General features: G+C 54.7%; 1 protein-coding gene across 9 annotated transcripts in view; it reads right to left on the bottom strand.

Annotated features, from left to right (window-relative positions):
* Positions 1-18484, bottom strand: part of Hspg2 (heparan sulfate proteoglycan 2) — a 97036-nt gene extending 78552 nt beyond the window's left edge. For 8 of the 9 annotated variants that reach the window (XM_087215626.1, XM_087215621.1, XM_087215620.1 and 5 more), the window contains exon 1: positions 18318-18483. In XM_087215626.1, the coding sequence (XP_087071752.1) occupies positions 18318-18386 (69 nt within the window). In that variant the 5' untranslated portion in view covers positions 18387-18483. Of the gene's footprint in view, positions 1-18317 lie in introns of all 9 variants that reach the window. The other variant, XM_087215619.1, reaches the window with a different exon arrangement.
* Positions 18485-19366: the final 882 nt, after the last annotated feature.

Genomic DNA, 19366 nt, shown 5'->3' with positions numbered 1-19366 from the left:
GAGGGGTGGCAGGCAGGGCGGGGGTCCCAGGAGACCCTGGTGGCTTTCCTGTGCATGGCTCCCTTGCAGGCCCTGCAGGAGTTCCCCCAGAGACCATGAACTTGGCCCAGAACCCTCAGATCCCAGCCGGCTCCCGCCACAACATGCTCTCCCTCCTCTGAACCCCTGCACACCCGTATTTATAACTGACCATATTTTCTGAAGCAATGAAACCTTTGAACAAAGTATTTCTCAGTGACTTCTGAATGTCAGAGCGAGCCTGGGAGATGTAGTTTAGATGTAGCAGTATTCAAATCTCTGGGATACATTAATACTCTTTTGGGAAGACTAGTACATTTATTACATTTACTAATAAATCAAAGCCGTCCTAGGAAATGTGTGTTGGCACATGCCACACATACTCCTTGGAGCTGCCTCTCTGGGCAACTCCCCGGCTGTGTGGCCTGGGAAAGTCTCTTGACCTCTCTCAATCTCTGCTTTCCTCAACTGTAAAATGGGGAGCCAGGCATGGTGGTGCACACCTATAATCCCAGCAGGAGGCTGAGGCAGGATTTCTGTGAGTTCCAGGCCAGCCTAAACTACACAGCAAGATCTTGTCTCAAAAAACAATAATAATAATAATAAAATAAAATGGAAACTAAAATGACCACTACACTAGGCTGCTGTGACCATTCAATAGAACAATGTAAATGCTTGGGGCCTGGTACTTACTTAAGTCTAAGTGTCACCTCTTCCCCTTCCTCCTTTCCCACCCCACCCATCCCAACCTCACCACCCAAAGTGAGCGCTCCAAGGACAGGGATTTAGCTCAGTGATTTCCCCGCCTGCTGCGAAAGCAAAAGGACCCGAATTTGATCCCCAGTACTAAACAAAACAAAAAAAAGTGAGCGCTCCAGAACCCTAGGGAGAACAATCCCTTCTCCCAGACTCAGGAAGATGCAACTAACATGGCCACAGAAGGCACCAATGCATTCCTGGGCCACCCGGGGTGGAAATATCACCAAGCCAAATATCCTCACTTATCAGAAGGGGAATCCAAGACCCAAAGAGAAGTGAGATGTCAAAGGGACCAGCCAAGGTCAGAGGGCCTGGGTTCAAATCCTCCCTCTGTCACTCCTGATTGCTGAGCTATCCTCCACAAGAGCCTTAGCGTTGGGCCTCCCTCACCCTGTGGTGTCGTCATAGGGAGCTGCTGCACTGTGTATGTGGCGTTTAGAACACAGACCCTCAGCTCTCAGGAGAGGAAGAGGAGCACCTAAGCCAGGCAGGCAGGCTCCAGGTTGCCTGGCTACCAAAACACGAATCTTACATCTTCCACATCACCTCCTTCCCTCCTTGGGGACAGGGACTCCCCAAGACCAGGACAAGATGCCATGCAGATGAGGGCTGTGGGAGGGTGGCAACAGGCTAGGTGTTTGCTGGGGACCAATCAAAGCCTGAGACCCCAGTCTCGACCTCTGGGACCTGCAGGTGGTTCCCCTAGCCCAGTGATAGCCAACCTTTCAATGATACAAACAGACTGCTGTGGCACATGTGCCACAGGTGTGCCACCACTGCTCTAGCCTGTCCCCAAGCCCGAGACAGGCCCAGCCGAGGAGATGGTAGGAAGGGCTGGCAGGCGAGGGGTGCATGTCCTTGGCAGGGAGAGCTCCGCATCCCAGGGACTCGGGTTACAGGAAATGGTAAATCTCCCTGCTGCCTGTCACCTCTGACCAGGAATGTCTGCTGCTGAGGGAACATCCTGTCCACCTGGCCCTAGACAGCCTGGGGACAGCAGGGACCTGGGCCTACTCTCTGCTCCTTGCCCCACCCTTGGGGGCTGGTGGTGGCCTCTGGGTCGCCCCAGCAGAGAGGCTCCTGTCATTCAGGGGCAGTGAGTGCTGCTGTAAAGGACCAAAAACAGGAGAACGGGAGAGGGCTGGACGGGGGAGGCTAGTGCAGGTGCTGCTCCTGTGAACCAAACCCAGAGGAAGCACTTAGTCCTTCCTGGGTGGCCTAGCCAGGCTGGCAGCCTGCCTCTGCCACCTGTCAATGCCAGGTGGGTAGCACTAGGCAGGTCACTGCATCACCTCCCACCTCTCATCTCCAATAAAGAGGTGATGACACCCATGATGGGAACATATGAAATTCATGGCACGGAACTATGTCACTAAGTGCTGGGTGGGCCTACTAGGGGCCCAATACACAGTGGGATCAGGCATGGAGGAAAGGAGCTGCCACAGGGCTCTGCCCTCCTGGGGCTGACATTCTAGTTGGAGTCAGATGGACCATAAATTAAGACCTCAAATGGCGAGTGCGCTAGAAAGAAAACTATGGAGAGATGAGAGGGATGGGGGGACAGGGAATGGGTGCTCCTACGAAGGCAGGGAGGGAAGGTGATGCTATAGAGGTTTGAAGGAATGAGGGATAAGTCAGGTGTATGGATGGAGGAAGAGAACTAAGTCCAGTGTAAAGGATCCTCAGCATGTTCTAGAAGAGCCAGGAGGCCAGCTGGATATTTAACCATATTATTACCCCACTCCCTGGATGATGCAAGAGTGGCTCGGAAGGAATAAGTGGCAGGGCCAGGATCCAACACTCCTTTCTTGCCAAGCATCCGGGGACCACTGTCCAGGGACCCTTGGGGAAGGATAGGACGGAGAAAAGCACAGATGGCCTTCAAGTCTGAGTGCTGATTCTCTCCAGCCTGGCTGTGTGATCTCAGACAAGTCACCTCTCCTTGCTGGGCCTCCATGTCCCCACTCCACATGGGCCACCAATGCTTGCTCTGTACACCTCCCAGGGGATGGTGAGGGGGACTAGGGTGCTGGGTGGTACCTTGGGCTTCTCTGGCATCTTAGACTTGAAGCTCCTCCAAGACAGATGTGAACACAGGTGCAGACCCTACCCACCTGAACAGCCTCCTGCTGGCTCTCAAGGGTCTGCATCCTGCCTATGTCTGCCTGGGCCTCAGTCACACCTGTGTCCAGGAGGCAGACCTGGCCCCTCAGCCCCAGGAGCAGCTCCCTGTGCTCTCAAGCAGGTGGGGGCCCACGAGTGGCCTTTGTTACCAGGGTACCAGGGTAGGCCAGCCCTCAAGGGCACTGGGCCAGACCATGAGGCCCAGCCAAGTGCCAAGTGCAAACAGCATGCCCGGCGCCAGCTACAGGCGTGTTAGAGTGGGCAGGCTGCCACTGCCCCCGTCACAACAAACCATCCTCTCCGCCCTGCTGAGGGGCCCAGACAGCTGGCACCCCTGCTGGGAGCTGGGACAGAGATGCAAGGGGAGCCCTTTCTCCCTTCCCCGCTGGGAACAGGCAGTGGGAATCTCAGAGACTGGACACCGAGCGCCCAGATGACAGCAGCTGAGTGGCAGATGAGCAGAGCCAGGCTGGGGAGTGGGTGGGAAATTCAGGGTGACTGGCTGGAGCCAAGTCATGGATTCTTCAGCATTATGGGTGACAGCTGGTGAGGAGAGAAGATTTCTCCTCAGCTGCTGTGAAGAAAGCTCAGATTGGCCAGCACTGCAAGAAGGGCAAACTTACCTGCTACCATCGAGGCCTAGGGTGACTCCACACTGGTCAGGGAAAGTCGTGGTGACCACAGCAGCTTCGTACCCCTTGTGCAACCTCGCTGCCCTAGACAGCTTTCTGCCAAGGTAGAAATGGCCCATAGCTGCAGTATCCCCTAAAGGGGCCACATGTGACCACTCTGCACTTGTAATTGAAATTTACTTCATTAAATTTTATATTTGGGGCCAGGGATTTAGCTCAGTGGTCTCACTGCCTGCCTTGCAAGCACAAGGTCCAGAATTCGATCCCCAGTACCCCCTCCAAAAAATTTATATTTAAACAATCACACTGGACACTGGACAGTGCAAACTGCACCATAACCAGTCCTTAAGCTAAGCCTGGCCATGGGACTGTTTCCATTTTAGGAAGGGGGAAACTGAGGCTGGTCTGAGGCAACACAGCTGGTAAGCCACAGAGGCAATGTTGGAACCAGGCCTGGCCTCTTCGAGGTACTCCCCCACCCAGGGTCATTGTCCACACTGCAAAGGACTCAAGGAAATCATACAGGAGCAGGCGATAAGGCAGCCTCGTTAATCAAAGTGTCAAGTATCCTTGCTTCTGGCTCAAATTCTGCCTGCTACACCCGTTATCACACACTAACCAGAAGTTCTGATGGGCCATTAAGAAAGGCCTTTGAGGGCTGGGGGATTTAGCTCAGTGGTTCCAGTGCCTGCCTTGCAAGCGGAAGGTCCTGAGTTCTATCCCCAATACCAAAAAGAAAAAGAAAGGCCTTTGATTTTTCGGCGTGAAGAAAGGGCAGGAGGATGATGGAACATTCCAGCTGGCCTGGGAGCCACGCCTCCGTACACATGGGGCTTCTTCAAGGGTGAGGACTCCAGCTTGGTCTTCCCCACCCTATCACCCCTTGGCCCTTTGTGGGCCGCTGGAAACAGGAATCCGAGCCCATTCACCACCTCTGCTCCCTCCTCGAAGCACGCTGCTCTCTCGCCTCCACTCTCATCTGCTGCCCCCCTCCTTCAAAGCCCAGGTCAATCGCTGCTTCCACTGTGAGAACCTCCCAAAAGACTCCTTCTCCTTCGCACAATTGTAGGCCTTCTTTCCTACCTTAGATCGCCTGAGTCAGTGTCTCTACTCTCCTTTGGGACCAAAGCTCCTCGGGACAGACACCAGGTTGGTTTTTCTTTTATTAATTTTATATACACATATATGTATTATATATATATCGTTTAGATACTTCTCAATGCCCACCAGCTCGTGATCAAAAATAAGTGTTTACTATCCCCGGTACCAAAAAAAAAAAATGGATTTACTAAATTAAATGTTTGGGAACTCAACTTCTTATGGCTGTACCTCAATCTCCTATGATCTCAGTAGGCGAGACCTTTCTATACAGAGATCCCTACTGTGGATATCAATTTGTTCATCTGTAAAATGGGAATAGTATCTGCCTTCTTGGGAGATTATTGGTACTTACTATATTTATTTTAACAGATACTACATGCCAGACACTTGACAAATACTATATTCATAACCATCACACGAGATAGGAATTATTATTATGTTACTATCTTCCTTACACAGACGCCAGAAAAAAAAATAGAGACAAGAGATACTGTAATTCAAGTCAAGTGCTTAGTACATACAGCACGTGGCACATGCTAAGCGCTAAATAAATTAAAAATTTTTTGGCTTTTTTTTTTTTGAGACGGGGTCCAGCTCTGCAGGTCGGACTGGCCTTGAACTCACTATATACAAGATCCTTTGCCTCAGCCTCCCAAGTGCTGGGATTATCCATAAAATTGGGGAGAAACTTAAGCTACTTCCCCAGAGCTGGGTACACAGCAGATATTCCTCAAATATTTGCTGCCAGATGGACTCAGGCCTGGCATACCAGCGATAAGAAGGGGTAGGGAACACCTTAGCAAAGCCCAGCACAGTGCTTCTCTGACTCCCATGGGACAGGGTGCTGCCTTGCCAATCTCTGTCTGAGGACGAGCTGAATGAGGGGCCTGGGAGATGACTTCTGTCCAGCTACGCCAAGCACAGGGCACAGAGAGAAGGGTCTTAGAGGCAGCCGATACCTTGACTCTTTCCACTCCTCCCAGGGCCTTGGACAACAAATTGCTCTGAACCCATCCGAGATGGGAAGAGGGGAAGGAGAACAGTGGGAACATCACTGGAGTCCCAGTATCATCCTCCCAGGCCACCTCTCCAGGCCACGTCTGCACAGTGTCAGATACCTGTAATTTCTACAACACAGGGGTGATTTTTCAAGACAAAACAAGACAGTGTGTGTGAAGCAGTGACGTTCCTCCAACTCTAGAGCCCATAAGAATCTCCTGGGAATCTTCTAAGTGTGCAGACTAGGACTCAGAGGGCCTGGCCTGGGCAGGGCCTGGGATTCTGCATTTCTGAAGACCTTCCAGGCAAGCCCCAAGGTCCTGGTGTGCAAAGGTATTGGAACCATACCAGGCACACAGTACTCGATCCACAGAAGTTAGCTATGCCTTTTCATCCCATGATTTCCCTGAAGAAGCCATCCTAGGGGACAGGAACGTTTCTCACTGCTGCTGACAAGACCCAGCAGCCCACCCAAGCACAGGGTCAGAAAGAGGCAGAAGCAACACCTGAGGCCAAGTCTGCCCATCCATCTTCCCAGGCATCAGGCCATTCCAGGCCCCACCCACCTGGAGCAGTGGCCACGGCATGGAGCTGAGGACACACTGGCTCTGCCCCTCCACCAGCTCAGGCAAGGCCAGCCCAAAACAGGCCTTGGGCCAGCACCTCCACTCCCCAGCAGCAGCTTCCAGGGGCCTCCCCTTCATCACCTTATAAAGTGTCCACCCGCAGGGCTACTCTTCTCCATGCTGCAGGTTAATTTTAATTTTATGTGGAGTTAACTGCCTGTCCTCTCCCTGCTGCCTCAGTGAAAGCTTCACACATTCCTTCTGGAGCAACATTACCTAATTTAACCATCGCCCCTGCTCTCCAGAGCTCTCAAAATAGCAGCTGCCAGTAGAGGAAAATGCCCTAATGCTATCAAAATAAATTTTCTCCCTCCTCCCCCATGCTTGGCCTGCACCAGCCTCAGGACCCAACTTAAAGAAGAACCCAGGCTGGGAGAACTGGGGTGGGTCTGGGGGATGCCTCTGGCCCCAAGTTCTTCCTTTCAGTCCACTCTTACATAGCCTCTTCATCCACGTCCCTGGGATCTCCCTGTGCACCCCCCCCCACCCCGGTCCAATCCCCAAACCCTCTAGCTCATCCCCAATATGCCACTGCCACCCTGCTTACTGGAAACTAGGATTCAACTTCCACTTTCTCCATACAGCAAAAACTGTTCATTCCCCAGGTATTAACAACGGGCTAAATGCCTCCCACACTTTGGCTGACTGACACCTTCAAGCTAAGAATTAGTATCACCTTCCTTTAGATAAGGAAGCAGGTGCTCAGGAAGCTGAAGTGACTCACCCAAGGTCACACAGCCCAGAACAAGCAGCGTTGGGCCAGAAGCCAAGCTGCTTCCGTAAAATTCCTAACCATGCCACCTTCCACTTGGGGTTCCTCTGCAAGGGGGGGGGGCTCTGCTAGAAGTGTTACTGTTAAGGTCTGCTCCCACAAACCACAGAGGCTATGATTATATAGTGGTTCACAATTCACTTTGACTGTGTGGGCCCTAACTCAGTCCCCAGCATCCTGGGGGCATGGGTTGCAGGTCAATCTGCGACTCCAGGGCCCTGCTCCCCCAGCCATGTCTGAGCAGGGCTGCCACATTAAAGCTGGGAACACCCAGGCTGCCAACCGCCTTGTCTCCACACTACCAGTGGTTAAGGAGCTGGGAGGGCAGCTTTCCTGCGCCCAGGGCAATCATTAACCAGGGCAGGGCGGGTGCAGAGCAGGCAGGCACAGGGCCCAGCACCCCAGGGGTGGCTTCTCCCACCTGATGCACCCTGGGGCCACTCTGCAGCCACATAGTGGGCCAGTGAGGCCTCAGGCACTGGAGAGGAGGGGTTGGCACTGCCACTCAGGGGTCCAGAGGTGGTGTCAACCTGCCATCATTAGGGTGGGACCGCCCAGTGGCACCCAGAGGGCTTTACCAAGGGTCCTTCATTTGCTCAGAACCCTCCCTGCCTTGCTCCCCTCCCACACAAAGACAGCAGGAAGGAAGCCAAACAAATCAAGGCCCCTGGGTCTACCCAGGACTAGGTGCTGGGGCAAGCTTCAAGGGGGAACAAGAAAATCACAAAGTAACAGCTTCCGTTATTTATGAAATCCCTATTCCAGCTGTGGATGAGTTGTACAATCTCTAATCTTCAAAAACCCTGCAGAGCAGACATCACCATTCCCACCTGAGAGATAAGGCTCAGAGAGGTTAAGCCCCCAGACCAAGGTCACATAATGATAGGTGACAGAGCAAGGACAATACCCAGGGCTGTGCCTCCTTCCCTTCCAGAATTAAATAGAGCAGAAGGCAGTGATGGGAGCTCACAACCTCTGGGTCTGCTCTTCAGCTCTATGTCAGAGCTCAGGAACCCCAGTGTGAGAACCAGGGAAGAGGGCTGGAGAGGGCGTGCCCGTTAGTGACCCCAGCAGTCAGGTGGCTCTTCTGGCTTCTAGCACCCGCCAAGGCCAGAGGCGGCATTCTGGGAGACTGCAAGGGGAGAGGGGAGGGTTGCAGGGGTAAGGTGGGCTAACCCCTCCCCCAGGAGACCAGCTGCCTCTGCCTAGAGAATTCCCTTCAACTGCTCAGGTGAAACTGGGCAGGAGGAAAGCTTTGATCTTATCACACATTCCTGCCCCGTTGTCCCTGTCCCCTCTCCCCCACCCCTGCACGCCAGGGGGAGGTGGGAAGTCAGGCCCACTTAACCCTTTCCTCTCAATTCAAGCCAAATCCAGGCTGGAGCTGTCCTCTGCCGCCCAATACTCCCCCACCCAGGAAAGTGGGGAGAGAGAAAAGAGGAGGGAAAGTGGGAAAAAAACGGAGCACAGGCGGACCCCTCTCCTGGGCCATACCATCCTTTCTAAATTGAAGTGACCAGAGACTCAGGATCAGTGGTCTCTCCTCCTCTCCGATGTGGCCTCCTCTCCCTGCAGTGTTAAGACCCCTCACCAGACCTGGCACAGAGCAAGCATGGCTTGCTTGGAAGCATGGAATGTTTGCTGAATGAATGAACAACGATGGGAAGATTAAGCTCTGAGTGCCAATGATTTGCCCTGGGGAATCTTATGACTTCTGGCACAGAGCTCACTTGCTAGGCAAACACAGAAGATGTGCCTGGCTGTCAGCTTAGCACCAGGGACCCAGGGGCCTAGAGGTGACTCGCACAAGCAGATCACTGCAGGAGTGACACACAAAGGGACAGGACAGGATTCTGAGATCTAAGGGTGCAGCGAGGTCTCCATCTTCTATTTCAGGGTCTGCCACTTGTGAGCTGGGGGCATCAATGAAGAAGGTGGCACTGGTATGTAGGGTAAGCCCCACAGAACAGACCACCAACCTCTGGGGGAACTCAAGGTCTCCTTTCCTCAGACTTACTTGGTGGCCAAAGAGCAGGCAAACAGCCCATCCTATAAGTAGGAAAACAGAGACCCAAGGAAGAGAGTTGGTAGTTGGCTGGCAACTAAGTGCAGGCCCAGGCCTTGACCTCTGGCCTCCTGGTCTGGCCAGATACAGGCTGGAGGGGTTGTCATCTCACCTATCTTGGGGACTTCCTCTCATTCTTTCCCCAGCTCTAAGGACTCCAGCAGCAAGTGGGGACCTTCCTGCTCTTGCATACCCAACAACAATGCAGACAATGTGAATCCAGTGTCAAGGGGACAACTCCTGGACCCCTGCCCATGCTGTCTTCCTCCACTGGCAAATCCTCCAGGCTCCTGAAGCCCACTTGTTCAAGAAAGCCTTTTTGGATACCTTGTGCTAAACTGGTCTTTTCCTTCCCTGATAATCTGCAACTGTATGGACTCCGAGTCATGCTGGGACATAGGAATCCTGTCTCTCCAACAAGGCCCAAAGCTCTGGCAGAGTAGGAACCATGCCTCTGGGGGACTTTGATGCTGGCTCCAGGCCCACCTCTCTGGTACCTGGCTCTGGGGTCCTGGGGAAGTGACCACTCTCCGTGCTGTTTCTCATCTGGGAAATGGGCACAAAACCCCAACCACACAGAAGTGATGTCGCAGGCATTAGCAGGATGCCCACCCAGCACAAAGTAGGTCCTTAGGCAAGGGGAATTGAGTGAATAAAAATGAATGGATGGATGCAAGGATAGATGAGTGGATGGACAGATGGATCGACTCTTGAATCTCCACTGCACAAGGTTTCTCCAATGACAGTTTGGGGCTTGTATGTAGACCCCACCTCCTGGCTGGGCCACATGCTTCTGGGTCTTGTATGTCACCCAACTCCCCAGAACCAAGGTGCACAAGCTGGTCCAGAGCAGGCCTTGCTCAGCAAAAACTCACTGAGCTCCCAACAGCACAAAACTTTGGGTCCTATGGGGAGACTGGGACCTAACTAAGGAGGATCCAGGTTCTGGGGGCTCAGTTCCCAGGGAAGCCAAATCCATCTCCATCTCCCTGGGGAACATTATTGATGAGTTGAGATGGAAGCCAAGGGGCAAAAGGAACCCAAGTACAAGAAGCTGGGGCTGGCTAAACCTGTGCAGCAGACATGCAGCTTACTGTGACCCTTTGCCAAGGCTGGCCCGGATCCACCTCCTCCAGGCAGCCTTCCTGGATTGTTTTGACTCTAGTCCCCATAGGCTGGACCCAAACAGAATGACAAAGAAAGAATGACAGACCTGGAAAGAATGACAACTTTCTCCAGTGAAAGTTGAATAATCTGGGCTCCACTCAAAGATGTACCACATATTGGATGGGCAGTGGGCCAGACATTCCAGCCCCGTGCTTCGGTTTTCCCCTCTGCAAAATGGAAATCATAATGCCTCAGAAGACCATTGTGAGGACTAAGGAGATGATGCCCAGCAGGAAAGGGCCCTGTGCCAGGCTGGCACAAGACAGGTGGCACTTTAATCAAGAGAAGGTGTGGACCGGGGATTTAGCTCACTGGCACCATGCCTGCCTCACAAGTGCAAGGTCCTGAGTTCAATCCCTGGTACCAAAAAAAAAAAAAAAAAGCGCAAGCTCACCGACTGCTTGCTGGTAACCAGGGTGACTGGGGTCTCTAAGGAAGAGATCCTGCAGGTCCCAGAGCAGAGAAAGGTGCCTGTCCTCAGGAAACTCCTAGTTCTCTGTTCATCTGGCCCCAGGGTCACAGGAAGGCAAGAAGCAGAGGGAGAGCTGTTAAAATGACAAGGGCTGGGATTTATGAGGCCAAATCTCAATCCACTGGTCCAGCGAGGGATCCAAGAAGAGCTGTGATCCCAGTTCCCAACTATTTGGAGACGAACCGCCAAAGAGGGGAGGGATGAGTCAGCTGTGGCAAGGAGGGGGCTGGAGCTGACCCCTTGGGGGAGCTCCAGGGGAGGTGGGGAAGGGAGGAGCGGGGTGGGGTCTGGAGGTGGGCTGGGAAGGGGCCAGAGGCAGCTGGGAATTCCCAGCCCCACCTCAGGAGAGCATCTGTGAGGTCACCCAAGGCCACCTCTGAAGTCCTCCCCCTGCTCAGCCCCTGGATACTCCCCTTCCCTACCAACTGGCACCAGAAAGAAGACAGACAAAGGTGCCAAGTGTTAAAACATCAGACACTTGAAAGTGACTCAGCCTGGTGAGCAGGGGGCACATCCAACTCACAGCCCAAGCGCAAAGCACAGGGTGAGGCAAGATGCCCCAGCCTCCTGTGCCCTCTTCCCCCAGTCTTGTTCCTGAGGTGCCCCGGGGCCAGACTCAGCTGGGCAGCCCACCAGCCCCGGAGAAGGAAGATGGGCTGCAGGCTTGGCCAGAGCTCCCGGGGCAATGGGGTCCCAGGACACCCCCTCTGCTGCTCCCCTCAAGATGCACCAACATCCTTTCTGCACCCCTGGGAGCCACTTGGCCACTCCTCCCATTGCTCAGAGCCCACCAACTGCACACATCTGGGAAGGGGACAGTGCGTCCACAGGCTCCAGCCTTTCCCAGGCCACACCCTGGGGTGTGCCCCCCCTTCTCCCCTCCAGGAAGGAGCAATCAGGCTGGAAGGGTGGACTCTGTCCTACAGCTGTGGCCTCAGTGGGGGAAGGGGGTAATGACAAGATCAGCTGCAGTTGCATCTGGGGCTCTGAGCCTGAGAAAGAGAGGCAGAGGGAACAGACGGGACTGGAGGACCCTTTTACAAGCACATTCATTCAACAAGCCCAGGGGTCTGTGGAGAAGGTGTGCCCTGGGGCATGGGGAACCAGTCAAATACCATGCTGGAGGCGGGCCACGCCTATAGTCCCACCATTCAGGAGGCTGAGGCCAGAGGATTGCCATGAGTTGGAGGCTAGCCTGGGCTACTTAGTGAGACCCTGTCTCAAATAAACAAACAAACCACAACAAATATGTTGGCCCTGCCCTCAGCAGGAACAAGTCCAACAGAGCAGTCACCAACTCTGGAACCCCTACCACTTTCCAAGCCTTTCCACAGGTCATCTGTTAACCTCGATGAAACAGGCATCAAGACACCTACTTCACAACTGAGGCTCAGAAAGATGAAGCAGCTGCTCAGGTCACACAGCCAGGCGGGGCCCTCTGAGCCCATCTCTTTCCCTCCATGCCAGCCTGAAGGGGAAGGGACTAAAAGTCTAGGGAGGACACAGACAAGTGAAAGATGGTAGAGTGGGCATCCCGGCCTGTCCCACACCCTCTGGGGCACAGCAGAGAACAGCAGCTGTGGAGGCGCACCCCAAAGCCTAGGGCCAGACAAAGCACCTTCCCACACCTTGGAAGGAGCTGCTCAAGGCCATTACCTTATTCGTGGACAAAGGCTCACTGTCAGCCCTACCTTCAAAATATGTTCAGGGGCCGGGGATTTAGCTCAGTGGTTCCACCGCCTGCCTCGCAAGTGCAAGGTCCCGAGTTCAATCCCCAGTACCAAAAAAAAAAAAAGTAAAAACAAAATACATTCAGTATTTTGCTCTTTCCACCCCCGTTGCCCTGTTGCGAGATCCAGTCAGTCATCTCTGGCCTGGGTTAAGGTCTCCTTCCCCTTGCCCTTGGCCCTCCACGCAGCAACTAGAGCTATCCTGCTCAACACAAGGGCCCTTGAACAACTCTGGCTTCACTCATGCTGTCCTCCCACACAGGCCCCCCTCTTTTCCACCAACATGCAAGCACATTCTGTGCTCCGGGCCTTTGCATGTCCTGTTCCTCCTGCCTGGAGTGCCCCTCCCTAGATTCTGCAGAACTCCCACCTTCCCTTCCTTCAATTCTCCCTTTGATCAATGTCATCAGGCTTTTCCTGACCCCCTCATCCCACCTCATCATTCTCTACCCTCTTCCCTGTTTTATTATTCCTTCCCAGTGCTCACCAGCACCCTCACTGACATATTTTATTTCCTGTTTTCCTGCACTAGCTATAATGCAAGTTATATGAGGGGAGGGAAACTGATTTTTTTTTTTTTGGTACTGGGGATCGAACTCAGGACCATATCCTTGCAAGGCAGGCAGTGGAACCACTGAGCTAAATCCCCAGCCCTGGGAAACTGATTTTTTTTGCTCTCTGATGTAAACTCAAGTCTAGAACAGGGTCAGATACATACAAGATGCTCCATAAACATTTGTTAAATGAATTTTAAGTCTATACATACCTGCAGGACTCATTCATTCAATGTACACTGCAAGCCTGTATGCACCAGACACCCCTGAAACTCCAGAGTAGCAGGGCACCCTCCTCCATGCCACAGGGAGAAGATTCTGGTAGGGAGTTGGGAGCTGGTCCTAAGGACATCTCAGGATGCCCCCAGGGATGCTGTGAGGTCCTTGCAACTGGGCACAAATGGGCAATCATGGAAAGAAGGAAAGAGCTTTTCTGATGGCAGCTAAGACTGGAAGGCCCCACATCCCAGGCCTCAAAGAGCAACCTTGTTCTCAAGTCTTCCATGACGATTACCCCCGCCCCACCATCCCCAACAGCCACGAGCCACACCCCTCTCAAGGCTGCTATTGACACAGTCCCGAGCCACCAGGCCAAGCAATGAGGTTGGCGGCGAGGCTGGCGGCTCCCCGCGAATCAAGTTCCACACATACTTCTAGGTTTCAGTCAGCCTGCTCTGGGAGCTGAGGTGGCCAGTCCCGGGCAGCCCTGGGAGCAGGAGGGGGTGGCAGGGCCAAAGAGGCCAAGGCCCGGGTTGGGTGGGGGCAACATTCCAGTGGGCCTGGACCCCAGGCCAGCTTCCCCCCTGCTGGCAGGAGGAGGAGTGAGAGGGGAAGGCCAATGGGCTAGGCAGATCCCTGGGAGCTTCCTGCTTCTCTCCCAGTGTGAGCCTCACAGCTGAGACTGGAGCACGGAGGGGACCACAGGCCAGGGCTGGGAGCCAGTCCCTTGTCGCCCAGTGGTCTGAGGGTCCAGAGCGCATGTCTGGTCTCCAGTGAATCTCCTCTGACTCATCACCCAGATCTTTCCACATCCAGGGCAGCCCCTCTTCCCCTCCCCTCTGGGCCTCTCACCCTAAGATCGGCAGCCCTGAGGCCTCTGCAGACCCACCCTAGCCTCCAGCCCCTGGGACAGCCCGGGAACCCCAGGAGGGATCAGCAGAAAGGCTGTCGGGCAGCTCTTCTACCCCTGTCCACAGCAGGCAGGGCAGAGGCCCCACTCACCCCACTGAGCTGGCTCTCTGGAAGCCCCAGATTCATTCAACAACTGTACACATGCAGGGACCATCTAATGTGGAATTCAATAACCAACTGCAAATGACTGCCTTGGAATTCAGGTCCTCTGCTCATAGGTGTCCCCATGAGGTCCCTTGGACACCCAGGCACAGCCATCCAGATCCTCTGTTCCCAACAGTTCTTGCCTGTGTCACCCCTGGGCTACCTGGGGCCAGAGTTCTGACTTACATAATCAGTCATTAGTGACTTTTTTTCATTGTTTTTTGTGTTTTCCCTAGGGTGTGTGTGTGTGCGTGTGTGTGTTACTGGGGACTGAACCCTGAGCTATATCCCAGCCCTTCTCTTTCTTTTTTCCTTTCTTTCTTTCTTTCTGAGAAATTGCTAAGTTTTTACAAGCTGGGCTCAAACTTGGGATTTTCCTGCCTCAGCCTCCCAGAGTGCTGGGATTAAGATGTATACCACCACATTTGGCATCACCTACAAGTTTATCAACATCTCCTGACTGCAAGCAGTTATAACAGCAGGTAGAGTGGTCAGGAGAACTTCATCTGCTTTTACAATGGCTCGTCCTTCAATATGTGAGTGCCTAAGTCAGTGGGCAAGTTCCTTCACCTCTCTGTGCCTCAATTTCCTCTGCGTTGAGACTAGAACCACACTAGTAGCTACAGCTTGATACATTCCACAAATATATTCTGAGCACTCACTACCTCTCAGGTGCTAGAGGTGATGGTGAACAAAGACAGGTCTTGTTCTTACGGAGCTTAAGCAGGACAGAGGCCACAGACAAGTGAACAAAAACGTGTCAGAGGTGACAAGAAGCACAAACAGTGGAGCTGGGGGCTTAGCTTAGTGGTACAGCACATGATTAGCATGTGTTAGACCCTGGTTCAATCTCCAGTACTGGCCAACAAAAACAGTGTGTGGGGGTAAGAAACAGATGATAAGCTAGGACTTGAGGAAAGGGAGCCAGAGGGGCATGTGGATTTAGGGACAAGAATCCCAGGCAGAGGGCCGGGGATTTAGCTCAGTGGTTCCGGCACTGCCTTGCAAGCGCAAGGTCCCAAGTTCAATCCCCAGTACCAAAAAAAGAATCCCAGGCAGAGGAAACAGCAGGTCCAAGGCCCTGAGGTAGAAGCGTGTTCAGCATGTCCAAGAAACAAAGACTGGTGTAGCTAGCTGAGTGCAAGGGAAAGTGGATAGGAGGTGAGACAGAGAGGGTGTGGGGAGGCCTGATCTCTCTCACAGGCCTATAGGCTGCATGAAGCCAGGGGCCTAGACCTGATTCTCAGCAACAAGGGAAGGGGGGCAGGGAGCAACAGAGTAAGTTGCGGACTCATGGAGAAACTCAGGGCCCATGAACTATATGGAGCGTTCTGTCATCATCTGGCCTGGCACCCCAATACTTCCCACCACTAACTACTGTGCTCACCCATCTCCCAAACCCTGAACCCAGTTACCTTCTGCCACTTTCCTTCCACCATCTCCCTGGTAGGGCCTCCGGCCCACAGATCCTAACTTGCCTACATTCAGCCTGAGAACAGGCCTGGGCCAAGTCAGGTGGGGCCTCAAAGACTCCTCAGATGTGGGGCGCTCAGCTTAAAAGTGTGGGGGTCATCTCGCTCCTTCCCGCCTCTGCCTGTGGATGGACCCAGAGCTGCCTTCCCTGAGGAATCCCCAAGGCAGGCACTCAACCCTGTGTGTCTTTACAGCAGTTTGGAGCATGCAGGGTATCCTGGGGGGACAGGGCAGGCAGCTGTGCAGAGGGGAGGGCTGAGGTCATGCCAAGAAGGGGAGGCTCCTGGCTCCCTCCAGCACCCTCCCCTGCAAGGAAATCCAGCTGAGGCAGGAAACAGGTATCTCGGCCACTTCCCTCCTCAGCCTGAAAACACTGTAATCACCACCATGGGCCCCCCAAGACTCATCTCTGGCAGGGCTGGCCCCAAGAAAGGAAGGGCCAAGTGCCGAGCAGGAAGAAAAGGGTCAGCAGTCCAGGACAGATCCTGGACTGAGTCAGGCTGCCCCACTCCTCAGAACTGAAATTACTCCCACACATAATCACAGACCACTGTCCTGTCTTCCCATCTCCTGCCCCCAGTGAGGCTGCACGTCCCTAAGGCCTAGCTCACTCTGGTGTGTCCCACCCTCTCCCACCATTGCTGACTTATGGACACAAACTGAAGGGCAAAACAGGTCAAGGGCAAGGAGGACCCCAATGCTTACTGAAAAATCTGGCTAAAAACTCCATCTCATTTAAGACTCAGCAAACGTCTCATCCCCATTTTACAGATGTTCAAACTAAGGCTCAGAGAGACTTTTGCTGCAGATCATGGAGCTAGTGATTCAAATTTGGGTCTGTAAGACTCCACAGGCCAAGCTCTTTCCAGGTTCCACCATCAGCCTGGTAGGACAGTGAAGACCTCCACACACCTCCCTCAGAAGGCCCATAATCGCCCAATAGCACAGGATTGTGGCCTCCATGCTTGAGTTCTGGAAAGGGTCTGTCTTGGTTCATGACATAACCCCAGCCCTACCACATGCCAGTGCACTGGTGCACAGTAGGTGCCGGGCAAATATCTGTCCAGTGAAGGAATCCCTGGACTCCCAGTGGTGGCCACAGCACGATGCTCAATGAAGGTCTATTGAATGAACAAGTGAATGAGATGATCGGCACGATCTGGGAATTTCTGTGGAATTCCTCAGGCACACAGCAAACAGCTCCACCCACCGCTCCTGCCATGGTGCAGGCCAAGCACTGAGGAGCCCTTGATGGGGGGCATGGCGCTGAAGGTCAGGAGTCAGCTGGGCAGGGAAGACATTCCAGGTCTAGGTTAGTGCCTTGGGAAAGCAAGTCTGTGCCCCTGAGCTGCAAGTTCAGGTCGACCGGGGAGCAACTACAGGGCCTAGAGGCTGCCCAGATGGCGAGAGGGATAAGAGAGGTGCTGAGTGGGTGGAGCAAGAACAGTGAGGGGTCTGATCTGAGTGGGGAGGGGGGGTTAACGAGTGACTCAGAAGGGCAGAGGTGAGGGAGAGCCAGCAAGGCAAGGACAGGGAATCAGTCACTGGGTAAACACTGGCCCAGTTGGAAAAGTCACTCCAGTCTTGGCTCTGAGGACAAGAGGCAGGGATGGCGACTGTCTAGGAGCACCTCGGAGTGGGTGGGGTGGCTCTGTGGCTCACCACCATGGCTCAGATAGGTCCCATAGCCCCCCCCCACACAACTGGCACCAGCTCCTTCCCTACTGACCCTGCTCAGCCCTCCTTAAATTCACTCAGGTCCTCAGGGCCTCTCCTGGCCAAGTGCCTTCTAGGTCTGGGGATTCCTGACCCAGGAATTTTCTTCTCCTCCATCTAAGCCCAGAAAGACTAGACTAAAGGGGAGCTTCCCCTGCTCCTTGGGGACCTGGGATGAGGAAAGCTGGGGAAACTCGGATGCATAATGCCCACACAAAACAGGCCCTGCTTCTACCACCCTGGGGCTGCGCATTTTAAGACCAGGCATTTTTTTGAGCTCCCTTTACCCACGTGGGGCTGGGCTCAGAGAGGTTAACTACTTCCCTGAGGCCACACAGTTACTCAGTGAAGGGCAGGGATTGAGTCAACTCCTGGGATGCATGACTCCAGGGCCTGTGGGTGCTCACACAAGCCTCAAGTTTTGTTCCAAAAGTTCTTTCCGTAGGCCTGCCTGGCTACAAGGCTCCCCAAGGAGACAGACATCATGGTACAGTTCCAGCGAGGACTGTCAGGGTCCCCATTACAGCCGAATACCCTTCTGCCAAGTTGGCACAAAAAGGGGCTCTCTCATCCTGCCAAGTTCCCACCCCGCTCAAAGTTTCTCCACTTGGTCCAAGAACGGCAGGCCGGGCCATGCCCAGAGCGACTCAGAGCCTCCGCAACGTGGCCAGGGGACCCACGGTCGTCCACGAGGGCTGGCCTCGGCCCCGGCCCCACGCAGGGTCCCCTAGGGCAATTCCACTCCGCCAGGTGGCGCCCCCCGGTGCTGGTCCAGAGTCCCAGCCACTTGGTGGGCAACCCTAGCCCCCCGGCCCCTCCGCCCTACACACTCACCGCGAACAGCCGCCCGTACAACAGGAGCGCCAGCACCAGCGCGCCCGCCGCCGCCGCCGCCCGTCCCATGGCCTTCCTCTCTCTCTGGCCCGCTCGGCGCCGCCAGCAACCGCCCGCTCGCAGTACGGCGGAGTCCTCGGGACAGCCTGGCCCGTTCCCACCGCCGCTGCCCCTCCCGCGCCCGCCCCGGCCCCGCCCCTGGTGATCAGGGCACGCCCACATCCCCGCCCCCCGCTGCCCCAGGCCCCGCCCCCAGGCCGGCGCCGGAGCCGGCGGCTCACTCCACTGGGCCTTTGTCTGGGCCCTCAGCCCCCTCCCGCAGGCCGCGGCCCTGCCGGCTCCCCGCCAAACGTGGCCTGGAGTGTGGGACGGGCCCGAGCTGGGGGCCTGGGGGCCGGGGCCGCACACTCGGGACTCCCCGCTCATCGTGCACCGCCTTCTGGCCCTTGCACACTCCACACACGCGACTCCACTAGCCGGAGGCTTTCGAGGGCTTTGCCCTGCTCGCAAGCTTGAACGCAGCTCTCACACCCGCACCACAGGCTCACGCCAATGTGACTCACAAGGACGCTTTCACAGTGTATATGACAGCCCTCCCAGAACGCGTGGCACTTCGACACCTTCCCGCGCAGGTGCCAAGGGGAAACACACAGCCTTCACACATGCACAGCCCCTGGCTTCCCGTTTCCACAGACTCTTGGGTATACATCCAACAGGCCACGAAGCATTCAGACACACAGACTCCTCACAAACACGCTTCCCACACAGGCCCACCACCCAAGCCGTTGCTCCTACACTTAACAGCCTATGGCTTTTATGTCTTCTCGCTACTCAGTGCCTCAAAGTGGACACTGGATACTGCCCTGAGTCACCCTCCCAGCCCCGCACCATTTTCTACCTGAGTCACTCAGATCAACTTTGATTTACACAAGTCTCAGCCCCAGGGCCAGAGACCCACAGATGCTGCCACAGTAAATCACCCAGTGACCTGCCTGTGACACAGGCCACAGGCAGCCACACAGCCTGGGGACCTCTCCAGGGCCCTGCTC

The sequence above is a fragment of the Heterocephalus glaber genome, unplaced genomic scaffold, assembly GCF_053883595.1.
Source record: "Heterocephalus glaber isolate CG9 unplaced genomic scaffold, H.glaber_assembly_v1.0 deba00001452, whole genome shotgun sequence".
Classification (NCBI taxonomy): Eukaryota; Metazoa; Chordata; class Mammalia; order Rodentia; family Bathyergidae; genus Heterocephalus; species Heterocephalus glaber.
The sequence above is the reverse complement of the archived record's forward strand: the minus strand, read 5'-3'. Positions and strand labels throughout refer to the sequence as shown.